Below are 13,558 nucleotides of genomic sequence, written 5' to 3' on the forward strand. Positions count from 1 at the left end.
TGAGCTATGAAGGAGGCAGCAGCTTCATTCTGCAGGCCATAAATTACTTTCACATTTTGTCACACATTGATAACTTTAGCCTGTACTTCTGAGTTTACTAGCTCTGTGATTCAAGTTCTGTTATCCGCAACTGATCCCATTCAAAGAGAGACACAAAATGCTGGAGTAACTCAGCAGGACAGGCAGCAGCTCTGGAGAGAAGGGTCTTGAACCGAAACAACACCCATTCCTTCTCTCCAGAGATGCTGCCTGTCCCGCTGAGTTACTCCAGCATTTTGTGTCTATCTTTGGTTTCAGCATCTGCAGTTCCTTCCTACACCTTTCGTCTGATCCCATTCAAAGGTGTGCTCACTTTGTGAATCAACGAACTCAATTGACTCTGCTTCACATTGTCTTTATATTCTCCACTAGCATTGTGCACTATTGCAAGCTATTTACTCTCTTGGCTCTTGTCTTTTGTAAACTTCTTTCGCTTACCCACATCATTCAAACCTTAGCCTCACCTTTTGTAGCCCTGCTCAAGGTTTAATTTAGCTTAGTTTTGCGATAGAGTGGAAACAGGCCCTTCGGCCCACCGAGGTTGTGCAGACCAGCGATCCCTGCACACTAACGCTATCCTACACACACTAGAGACAATTTGCAATTATACCAAGCCAATTAAACTACAAACCCGTATGTCTTTGAAGTGTGGGCAGAAACAAGAGACCCTGAAGAAAACCCACATAGGTCACATCAACGTACAAATTGCGTGCAGACAGCACCTGTAGTCAGGTTCAAACCCAGGTCTCTGGTGCTGTAAGGCAGCAACTGTGCCACCGTACCGCCCAAGGTGGTTTGTCATACCACCTCAATCTCAATTGCAGACATCTCATCTGACTCTTATCACTCTTCTCACCCCGGCCATTTCCTTGGGAAACATGCTTTGCAATGTTTATTATGCTCGATACTGCAGAAATGCTCGTTATTGTAATGTGGCACCTATATTACTAATGCACAATTGTACAAGCGACTGACTAAAGTATGTGGAGCATGTGTAAATTGCATTTCTTAGCATTTCAAAAAGTTGTTTTGCTTGCTCATTATTGCTTTTATGTTTAATAACAATGCTAACTACCGATATGCATTCGTTTGAACTGTTATCTGATGTACAAACATTAACCTGCTCTAATGTAGCCTAGTATTTAACCTAAGGTGTTTTGTTTTGCTTTATTTCAAGGTCACAAATTTTCCTCCCATGTCAGCAAAGGTAATTTTATTTTGGTTCAGGGACTGCTGCCTTTAGTTACTGTGGTGAGGCCAAAACTAAGGCAGCAGACAAACAAGCTGGCCGGCTCCATGTTCAATACATTTTGACTGGGACCTTATGGAGAAGACATTATCTTGATGGTCCATGCAAAACTCGTTGACTGTGAATGAAAGTGACTGCAGACATTTCTATCGTCATTATTATGATTGTTGTTATCATTAAAGGCCATGGCCACAGCATCAAGAGGAGCTCCCCCACAGCCACCGGCAGCTAAGAGTGTGATAGTTTATCGAAATGGGGATCCATTCTTCACTGGCAGAAGGTTTCTCATCAACAAACAAGTCTCCACCTTTGACACTTTCCTTAACCAGGTCACCAAGGGCATTAATGCACCCTTTGGGGCAGTCAGGAACATCTACACTCCTAAGGAGGGTCACAGAGTCTTTGATCTGGATGAACTGGAAAACGGAGCCAGCTATGTGGCGGCAGGAGTGGAGAAGTTTAAAACCTTGGAGTGAGTATTATCATTGTTATCACAGAGTCACAGAGTTATACCGCACTCAAACAAACAGGGTCAAGAGACCCATCTTGTCTGTGCTAACCAAGTTGGCATACTGGACCAGTTCCATTTGCTTGCAAGTGGCCCATAGCCCTCCAAACCTTTCCAATCCATAGGGCTGACCAAATGTCTCACATAATGTATATATCATGTTTATTAATGTATATATTATCAGTCATGATTTATGTATCATCAGTTTAAAATTCATAAATGTATCCGCTTCCATTGCTTCCTCTGGAAGCTCATTTCAGATACGGACTACTCTCTAAGTGCAAAATAATGCATCCTGAGGCCCTGCTTAAATCTCATCCCTCTCAGCTTAAGACTATGGCCACTGGTTTCGGAATCCTCTACCCTGGGGAAAAGACTGAGCATTTATTTCATCTACGCCCCTCATGGTCATGTACACCTCAATAAAGTCACCTCGCAGCCTCCTACGCTCCAAAGAAAAATGTCCCAGCCAATCCAACCCGCCTTATAACTCAAACCCGCAAGCCCAGGTAACATCATGGTGAATCTCTTTGGTACCTATTCCAGCTGAATGACCACCTTTCTATAGCCGGGTGACCAGAACTGTAGTCAGTCTTTTTGATTTTATTGTCCTTGGTATATTTATTTTTTGTGTTAATATTTCTAGAAACGTTTCTGTTTAATTAAAAATCTATGACAAGCTTTGTAACCTACCTTTTTGGAAATATGAAGAGTTCAATGAGAGAACCAACATGTGCCGAGTGTTCAATACTAAGTTTATAAGCAAATAATGTATGATAACATTTTTGGTTTGCAAATAAGGCAATGGCAATTTGTTAATTGGAAGTAGTATAAATTTTAAAATGTAAGTAATGCTAAACAACTCCATCCCAATATGACTAGGAAAGAGTGCCAACGCCCAGGACTTATGTATATTACTAGGGCCATGCAGATTGCCAATGTAGAGCAGAAACAGCACAAACCTTCACCACACCCAGGACTATAGACAGCAGAGTTTTCCATTACATTAGCTCTGCGAAAAGCCTCAAAATTAACCCTGACCCCTGCCACACCCAATTGGAATGGGGACTGCAGCAGATGGCATTAGTTTTAGGCCATTACCCACTGCACTTCCATGTACAGACATGCTATTACCATTGGGTTATGTGGAATTGCCTGTCAAAGACTGGTTAATATCTCATCGCTCCTTAATTTAAGGGTTCCAATGATACGAATGCAATTTTAATCATGCATTTGGGATTCCAGTCAAAATGTGAATGCAACTTTATCTCTGATTTGTGCCTGTTAGTACTAGGGTCTGATGGGTGGGGCAGGGAATAATCTTATATTCCTAGATATGATCAACTTGTGAAGAGTGCAAACAGTGAGCAATTTCAATCTAATTTGCAGCAGGAACTTTAATGTGTAGATTTGCAGACATAAAATATCTTCCTCTGTAACAGGAAGGCTCAGCAGCCAGCCGTGTCCATTGTCATTGTTTTACAGCTCGCAAATGCGGCTTTTGTCCCAACTCATCGATACTGACCATCAATTTGTAACCGAGCTAGCCTTACTTGCCTGCATCGGGCCCATATCACTCCAAACCGTTCCTGTCCTTTTGTATCCATGTACTTGTCCATGTCTTTTAAATGTCACAATTGGATCCACATCAACCACTACCACTGGCAGCTCATTGCATATCTGCACCAGTGAAAAGTTGCTCCTCAGGTCCCTTTTGAACCTTTCCTCTCTTGCCTTAAAACTTTGGTCTGTTGTTCGAGATTCTCCTCTCCTGGGAAAACAACTGTGACCATTCACCTTATCTATGCCCCTCATGATTTTATATACCTTTATAAAGATCATTCTATATAGTCTCCTATATTCCAGGGGGGAGGGGGGGGGGGGGGGGGGGAAATATCCCAGCAATACCTAATAACTCAAACCCTCCAGACTTAGGAAAACCCCCCAATTTGTTTTTCACCCTTTCCAGTTTCATTACATCCTCTGCACAGGCTAGGTGCAGGAAAAATGCCAAATGTGCCCTTACCAAAGTCTTGTACAGCTGTACATGACATTCAACTCCTGTATTAACATAGAAATATAGTTGCAGGAGTAGGCCATTCGGCCCTTCGAGCCAGGACCGCCATTCAATATGATCATGGCTGATCATCTAAAATCAGTACCCCATTCCTGCTTTTTCCCCATATCACCTTGATTCCTTTAGCCTTAAGAGCTAAAACTAACTCTCTCTTGAAAACATCCAGTGAATTGGCCTCCACTGCCTTCTGTGGCAGAGAATTCCACAGGTTCACAACTCTGGGTGAAGAAGTGTTTCCTCATCTCAGTCCTAAATGGCCTACCCCTTATTCTTAAACTGTGACTCCTGGTTCTGGACTTCCCCAACATCGGGAATATTTTTCCCGCATCTAGCCTGTCCAATCCTTTAAAAAAATTATATGAGATCCCCTCTCATACTTCTAAATTCCAGTGAATACAAACCCAGTCGACCCATTCTTTCATCATACAGTGCCCTCCATAATGTTTGGGACAAACATCTCAATGCCTTTTATATGCTGAAGAGAAAACTGAAGGGTACTAGTCCCCAAAACAAGCATAAGCTAAAGATGGCTGCAATACAGGCCTGGCAGAGCATCACCAGAGAAGACACCCAGCAACTGGTGATGTCCACAAGTCGTAGACTTCAAGCAGTCATTGCATGCAAAGGATATGCAACAAAATACTAAACATAACCACTTTCATTTACGTGACATTGCTGTGTCCCAAACATTATGGTGCCCTGAAATGGGGGGACTATGTTTAAACACTGCTGTAATTTCTACATGGTGAAACCGAAATGTATAAAAATGGCCTTTATTAAAATCTGACAATGTGCACTTTAACCACATGTGATTTTTTCTATTACAAATCTCAAATTGTGGAGTATAGAGGCAAATAAATAAATAATGGGTCTTTGTCCCAAACATTATGGAGGGCACCATAAGTGTCCTCACAATGTCCTAGGATACATTTGATCAGGTCCCAAGGATTAATCTGCTTTCATGTCTTTAAAGACCTCAAGCACCTCCTCTTCTGTAATGAAATACACCATTAAAATATTGCTCTGTTCAATTAGTTTGAAAATAAATGAATTCATTTTTTATATGCCAGTACAATTAGTGTTAAATATTACTCCATCAAAATAAATCACCTATTTCTATTCCGACATGAGAGAAGGAACTATTAAAATGTCTTTTATTTAATTTAATCTGCTAACCTTAAAAATTGTATTAATTTTTCCGCAGTTATTTACAAATTACAACAAAGAAGCCACAGAAAAAGATAAATGAGATGGTGAGTTTCTCCATGCATGCCGCTTGTTGCCGTAGCTTTAATTTCATTTGGTTCCATTTCCATACTAATAGTTGCAAATTGTTCATTAACAAAAGTTTACTTGCAACGGATAACACAGATATGAAACAAACTGACCAGCATTTGGGTCCCCAAATGTAGTAAACCTCATTGTGTGGAGTGGTGCAAAGTTGGCATATTATGTTAATGCTTGTATGTGGCAACATGACCAGGAATCAAAATCTCACTGCTTCAAACTTGACATTTGTAACCCATGAGAAGCAAATTTAAAAGATACAGTAAAACTTTGATAATTTGTCGCCTTTGGATCACCAGTGGTACCAGAGTGCTACATTTTTTGAACTATTCGATGGTGTTAATACTTAAAACATTTTTTATTCACTTTTTAAAGATATTACACAGCATTATATTAAATCTTCTGGTGAACCCAGCAAGTTTAAAGGGACCACAAAATCCCAGCCCTGTTGCTCGTCAGGGCAATGGAGGGTCGCTGCCTTCGATGAATTTCAAGGCAGCAAAGTAAACATCACAGATATGATAATGGCATTTCAGCTGCTTTTGGATAGGCACATGGATATGCAGGGAATATAGGGATCTGGTATGCGTGCAGGCAGAAGAGGTTACTTTAACTTGGTATCATGTTTGGCAGGAACATTGTGGGCTAAAGGATCTGATCCGTTCTATGTCACTGTTCTATGTCACCTGTGAGCAGATTCTGAACCATCAGGATTTCCAAAAAGTTATATCAAGAATTATCAAAGTTTTGCCTGACACAAAAAAATGGGGCAGGAAAGGAGATGCACCAATAGCAAAGATAAACCTGTTTGCATCGCTGAATTTGTTTACAGAAGGCTTGCACAAACAGCACAATGACAACAGCCAAAAACAGTTTTAATGATGTTAATCAACGATTGCTATTCAGGATACTAATCTAGTGTACTCCACAATGTATTGTTAACATCAAACCTGCACAGATGAGTTGGTGTGAGTTTATTTTTCTTGTCTGCTCTGACCGAATCCATTTATACGTATTCATCAGGTTTGTGCAACTGCACTGTCTAAAGATGAATTATGCTAATGGTTCAGTTTCCATCACAGTTTCAAGGTTCAAATTATTATTCATTTTGAGGCAAGCCTTCAGTCCTTTGAAGTGAGCTGTGTTGACAACAAATTTCTATTGATAACATATTCTGAGTAAGACATCTCAAAAGGTATTCTGGTGAGATGTTGATTTCCTCCCCAAACTGGGAAGGTGGACAACAATAAATTCAAATCAAGCACCCTGTATTGTTTGTTACCATTCTTGGAGAGATAATTCATTTGTTTTAATTCATTCCGTCTCAGCTTGTTGCATGTTATCTTTTACTTTAATCTTTTGCTACAAGTGGAAGCATTAATAATGGATTCTGCTCCCCTGCTATGCAATTTAACCACTTTCATACCTAAAAGGTACCATGTATTGATTGGAGTGTAATTATAATTTAGCCCTCACCAGCAATTAACGGAAAAAAACCCCACAATTGCAGTGGTCGCATACTACCTCAAAAGCTGCTTCTCCTTGTGCCCATTTGATTGTTATTTTAATAAGGCACTTCATCTGTGCTTTGATATCAGTGACCATGCATTGACAATTTAATTAGATTGTGATCTTAGTTCAGCATTGTGATCAAGAACCAACAGTATATATTGGCTTCTGCCTTCAGAGCAGTTCCAAATTTGGGGGGCAATCTGGCGCTAAGACAAGTGCAAGTAACTCAGTGGGTCAGACTGCATCTCTGGAGAGAATGAATAGGTGATGTTTTGATGTCTGAAGAAGGGTCTTGACCCGAAACGTCATCCATTCCTTCTCTCCAGAGATGTCCCACTGAGTTACTCCAGCATTTTGTGTCTACCTTTGGTTTAAACCAGCATCTGCAGTTCTTTCCTACACAGGCGATGTTTTGGGTCTGAAGAAGGGTCTTGACCTGAAACGTCACCAAATTACTCCAGCATTTTGCGTCTATCTTGAGAAAATGTGATGTGTGTCACATGTTTGAAAGGTTTTGCAGAATTGGGAAGGAGGGGGACCCCATGGATGCGTTTTTGAATGAGGATGCGGATTTAAAATTCAATCCATTTGGCACTGGTGATTAAGGATGGGGGTGATGAATAGTGGGACTAAGTGTTGGACAAGATGTGGGCTGCTGAGCTCAGCAAACAGAGCATGTAGTGGTGGCACATTGGTGCAGTGGTAGAGTTGGTGCCTTACAGCACTAGAGATTCGGGATCGATCCTGACTAAGGGTGCTGTCTGTGCGGAGTTTGTACATTGCCCCTGTGACTGCGTGGGTTTTCTCCGTGCGCTCCGGTTTCCTCCCCCATTCCAAAGATGAGCAGGTTTGTATGTTAATTGGCCTCTGTAAATTGCCCTAGTGTGTAGGATGCAAAACTGGAATAACATAGAACGAGTGTGAGGGTGATCATTGGTCGGCGTGAACTCAGTGGGCCATAGGGCCTGTTTCCATGCTGTATCTCTAAACTAAACTAAACTAAACTAAACTAAACTAAACTAAACCAAGAGCAAGTATTGAGTTGAATGTATAGAACTGGTGAGAGAGTATTGGGGTATTGAGTTTTCAGATAAAGAAGATATGGATGATGGGGCATGATAAGGACAGTGGGAGTGTTTGATGTACCGAAGGTGGAAAGCAATTTTGTTGATGCTCATGTTTTGGGTTTAAGACTAATTGGGAGACTGAGAGTGTGATCCACTGTTCTCAAGTCAGGGAAGCAGCTGGATAGGGAGCTGTAAGCAGAGACCAGGATTTTTATTTCACGATGGGAGTCGAGCAAGAAGTCTTTAATCCTGTCAATGTCATGTCGGAGTTTATTCTCACTCATTCATGACTTTAAATCTATTAAGCTGTCTGACAGTGTCATGGATGAGCAAGAATTTATTCTCGCACAGGGACTTGAATTGGGGCTGGTTCAGAAAGGTAAAAGCAGATGTGAATAACATATTTATGAAAGTTATTTCCGCAGCTACAGGTATTCACATCGGGTAAGCTTGCAGATGAGGAAATGTAGGAGATTGGACGCAATGACAGAGCATGTGGTGAAATAATGGCAGGAAGTGGTAGGAAGGATAGAGAGTGGAGAAGGACATTGGTTAGCCATGTCAATGATGTGGTGAGTCGTAGAAAGAATGGCAAGTCATGGTTGCACCCACAAACCATGTTGTTAGATCCAATGAGTTTTTATTAGAATTAATAATATTTGATGATAACACATATGTAAAGGCGTTGTTCATTGGTGAGATTGTTATTTTGGAAGAGCGATGACATGAAGAACATTTTCTTTGTGTTAACTGATATTTAAAAGCAGTGATTCTGTAAATGTGGCAACACACTTGGAGACATCTTGCTGACAATGAAATATGCCTTTCCAGACTCTCCTTTCTCCTGATAATGAAAATGACTTTCTTTTAAGTATAAAATAAAAGCCTTACATTAAAGTTACAAGTACTTTAAACAGCTTGTACTGACGTAGAAATATCAAGTACAAACTTCAACTCAGGCTAGATTCTAATATGTGTTTAATATTCCAGTGCACCCACTCCCCAACCACACAAGTGTACCAAGTGAAATGCTGAATCCAGTTTATAACATATCCATGCAAAATTTTACAGTGATTAGAACTTTTTACCATTTGATTGGTACTTGGAGACTGCACCTGGAGTACTGTGTGCAGTTTTGATCTCCAAATTTGAGGAAGGATATTCTTGCTTTTGAGGGCGTGCAGCGAAGGTTTACTAGGTTAATTCCCGGAATGGCGGGACTGTCATATGTTGAAAGACTGGAGCGACTAGGCTTGTATACACTGGAATTTAGAAGGATGAGAGGGGATCTTATCGAAACATATAAGATTATTAAGGGGTTGGACACGTTAGAGGCAGGAAACATGTTCCTAATGTTGGGGGAGTCCAGAACACGGGGCCACAGTTTAAGAATAAGAGGTAGGCCATTTAGAACGGAGATGAGGAAAAACGTTGTCAGTCAGAGAGTTGTGAATCTGTGGAATTCTCTGCCTCAGAAGGCAGTGGAGGCCAATTCTCTGAATGCATTCAAGAGAGAGCTAGATAGAGCTCTTAAGGATAGCGAAGTCAGGGGGTATGGGGAGAAGGCAGGAACGGGGTACTGATTGAGAATGATCAGCCATGATCACATTGAATAGCAGTGCTGGCTCGAAGGGCCAAATGGCCTACTCCTGCACCTATTGTCTATTGTCTATTGTCTATTGATTCTTAAAGTAAACTTGAAGTCAATTTGGCATTTTGTTTTAATGAATCTTCATATTTAATTTAAATTAGGCAGTGGTATACGTGCAATAGGAGCAGGTTTAACAAAATAGGACCAAACTTTCCTTGAAGGTGTTACATTTGTCTACAGAATCAAATATGACCAATGGATAGTTTTCTAAGTCAACATCAGCAAGCTATAAAACCGTTTGGATGAGATCCTGACCACTGCTGCCCCCATCCCACATGAAAAAAATAATATTGGCCCATTTGCCATATTGGATGTTGACTTCAGTGAGAAATGCCAAGACTCCATTAACATTTGGACTAAGGTGGATTATTAGAAGTCAGTAGAAATCTCAATTCCCTTGTGTATCAATACATATCAGTGCCATCACTTCTCCTTGGGCTGATAGAAGCATGTTGGCAAGTAACATAAGCATATGGAACTCAGTGGAAATGCCCACAAACATGGTAGTTTCAGTTTGGTGTGAAATTCAGATCCCTACGAAACCCAGAGTGGAAATATTCAGAAAATATAACAGAGTATTTGCCAAGGAACAGTTTAAGAGGCTTTCAAGAAGCTTTCAGATATACATGTGGATATGCAGGGAACAGAGAGATATCGATCGTGTGAAGGCAGATGAGAATAATAATAATAATAATAATGCATTTTATTTATATAGCGCTTTTCATATACTCAAAGACGCTTTACAGAGATTTAGAGAACATAGGGAAATGAATAAATAGGTAAATAAGTAAACGAACAGAGAAAGGAGACAGAAGGTGAGGTGACCTTCAGTGGTTAAAGGCAGTACTGAACAGGTGACATCGTGAATAGCTTGACATCGTGTTCAGCATTGTGGGCTGAAGAACCTTTTCCTGTGTTGTACTGTTTTATGTTCTATGTTCAACTAGTCTTTGGGAAAAAAAAATGATAGTATTAGTTCCTTAAGTGAGCCTTGTTTTCATCCCTCCTTTCTGTTTCTTTTAGCATTTATATTGGTATCGGTGTTGTGTATTGATTAGACAGACGACCCTTAAAAAATTCTCATCGTTACATACGTGAATGGTGATATTAGATTTGTTGCATCAGATTTTGTCTAAATGTTCCTAACTTTCATGCGATTTATCTACTGTTGAGAGGTTTGGTTGCTGTCAATGTCCAATTTTTCATCTTTCATTTTAAAAACATTATGAACCTAAAGATACACACTTTAAGAAAATAATAATGAACGAAATAGAGAGTGAACAATTGCTCAGGTCTATATAAAAAAAAATTGTCATAGTGAGAGCTCCAGCAAGGAAACAGGCCATTCGGCCCACTGAGTCCATACCAAACTTCAACAACTCATTTGCACTAATCTTGCATGCTATTCCATGCTATTCTTTATACATTCCCATCAACTCCTCTCAGGTTCTACCATTCACCTATGAACCAGGAACAATTTACAGTGGCCAATTAACCTGCCAACCTGAACCCCTCCGGGATGCGAGAGGAAACTGGACCACCTGGAGGAAACACGTGCAGTCACAGGGAGAACGTACAAACTCACACAGACAGAACCTGAGCTCAAGATTGAACCTGGGTCTCCGGAGTTGTGAGGCAGTAGCTCTACCAGCTGTGCCACATACGTGCAGATTCGAAGGCATTCACTACTCAAAATGGTGCAGCTATACCTGTTTTACACCGAAGACAGATCAGGTTGATTGTTGTGTATTTTTTTTGAAAAGTCAAAGTGAAACTTATCCAACCGGTTGAATGGAAGTCCTGATGCACGGACAATCCATTGGATAATATTTAAAGTTGTATTATTAACATTAATATACTGTGCGTTTTGTTTGGACCTAAACATCTTGGCCTGTAATTTTAAAATGTCATCCACAAATTTACAAGGCAGGGCAGCTTTAAAATATTGTTCCCCTTTTCTACCAGGTAATATAAATTATTACACGGGAACAACCCTACACTAAAATAAAACAATTCTAAAAAGCATATAGATTGACAAGAATGTCTTTCAAAAAAACTGCATAAACCTGTCTCTTTATCTTAACATCACTTCAAAGAACTGATTGTCAATTCAAGATTAACATCTTGGATCTAGATTTGGAGTTTAGCTTGATTGCGTGGAGATGAATTCAAAACAACACGCCATCTTGGATCTAAGCAAGTGATCCTATGACATCATTTTGAAATGGTGTAAAGGAATTTTCATCATTTATCATTCAGCCAACTGTGCCAAAATATTGTCTAACCATTATCTCGTTTCAGAGAGCTTGCTAAATGTACATTGCATTCTGCATTTCCAAGGTTAGAGCAGTGACGAAATCTCACATGTGTTTCATTGATTTTTAAATACTAAGGCACATCCTGAGAATGTGAAAAGTACCGTACAGGTACATGGATTTCACTCCAGTAACCCATTTATATCACTTTAATAATTAGACTAGATGTTACTGCTTGGGGCATTTTATGTGTTGTAGAGTTAATCAGTTCACTCCTGTTAAATCAAGGAGGAAGTCAAATACTAGTTCTTGTCTTAGTTTTAGATACACCACGGAAACAGGCCCTTCAGCCCACCGAGTCTGTGCAGACCAGCGATCCCCATACCCCAGCGCTATCCTACATACTAGGGACAATTTACAATCTTTTACCAAAGCCGATTAACCAACAAACCTGCATGTCTTTGGAATGTGAGAGGAAACTGGAGCACCAGGGAAAACCCATACAGTCACAGGGAGAACATACAAACTCTGTACAGACTAGATGATAAAAAAGCATTTCTTAAAAATCCATACGTGACAAGGTGAACATCTTGGTATGAATTGTAGGAAAAATTAAAGGTAATTTGGTCATTGTGATTAATGGATATAATTAGAAAAAATGAGCTTTGGATTTTCTCTTGATCTTCATTAAAATGAGCATCCCATATTTAGATCAATAATGTATTTTATTGTAGATTTCTTAGCTTTTCATGTCAGGTTTGTGAGGGCTGGGGTTACATCTCATAATTGATAGCCATGTTGTAATTACTATTTTACTATGATATGTCTGTCATTTTCACAATCAGAAACTATTTGTCTTGAGCACAGTAAGTTTCAGTTCATCAAGCATATTTCAATTACTGTATATAAAAATATACAAAATGCTGGAGTAACTCAGTGAGTCAGGCAGCTTCTCTGGAGAACATGGATAGGTGACATTTTAGAAACATAGACATAGAAGCATAGAAAATAGGTGCAGGAGAAGGCCATTTGGGTCTTCGAACCAGCACCGCCATTCATTGTGATCATGGCTGATCATCCACAATCAGTAAACCGTGCCTGCCTTCTCCCCATGGCCTCCCCTTTATTCTTAGACTATGGCCCCTGGTTCTGGACTCCCCGAACATTGGGAACATTTTTCCTGCATCTAGCTTGCCCAGTCCTTTTATAATTGTATATGTTTCTATAAGATCCCCTCTCATCCTTCTAAATTCCAGTAAATACAATTTTGAGTTGGGACTCTTACTTCAGACTGAATGTATATATTTGGGGGGGGGGGGGGGGGGGGGGGGGGGGGTGGGGGGGGGGGGGGGGGGGTGGAGCCTGATGGAGAGCTCTTCTTACTTTGTGCTATTAATGAAGCTTGGCAGTATTTATTTCAAACTCATGTGTTCATATTCTGCTTGCTGCATCCACTGCAGTTTCTAACAGCAATTTTGTAGCAAGGAACAAATGTCATTATTAAGCAGTCTATTTGCAAACATAACTCATCACTCCTGTTAATAGTTTAGGCAGGTGCATGAATCAGATGGCAGATTAAAATTCAAATATTCACTTCTGTTAGATTTTCTTTATTGCTGAGATATCTGAGTGAATGCAAGATCAACAAGATTATCTGGTGTATATTTTTCTCTTGTACATTTATAGTGCAATCTTCCCATGATATTCCACTTGCACTTTCTGCTGAGATATATATTTTTATAATTCACTTATGGAGTTGACTAACCAAAATTGCCAGGAAAAAGTTGAGTCAGTGTTTTGAACTGCTTGAATGATTCAATTATACTTTATTATCACATGCAGTGAGGTACAGTGGCACTGACAAAGTTACAAAAGTAATATTAGAGTCCCTCTTTATTCTTGACGCCTAACAC

The 13,558-nt window shown here is 40.0% G+C and overlaps 1 protein-coding gene across 7 annotated transcripts in view; it reads left to right on the plus strand.

Moving 5' to 3' along the window:
- Nucleotides 1-13,558, plus strand: part of dcdc2c (doublecortin domain containing 2C) — a 105,618-nt gene that overhangs the window by 11,448 nt on the left and 80,612 nt on the right. For 6 of the 7 annotated variants that reach the window (XM_078400088.1, XM_078400093.1, XM_078400087.1 and 3 more), the window contains 2 exons: nt 1,217-1,760; nt 5,078-5,126. In XM_078400088.1, the coding sequence (XP_078256214.1) occupies nt 1,474-1,760; nt 5,078-5,126 (336 nt within the window). In that variant the 5' untranslated portion in view covers nt 1,217-1,473. The remainder of the gene's footprint in view (nt 1-1,216; nt 1,761-5,077; nt 5,127-13,558) is intronic. The other variant, XM_078400091.1, reaches the window with a different exon arrangement.

Source organism: Rhinoraja longicauda, chromosome 5 (genome assembly GCF_053455715.1).
Source record: "Rhinoraja longicauda isolate Sanriku21f chromosome 5, sRhiLon1.1, whole genome shotgun sequence".
NCBI lineage: Eukaryota > Metazoa > Chordata > Chondrichthyes > Rajiformes > Arhynchobatidae > Rhinoraja > Rhinoraja longicauda.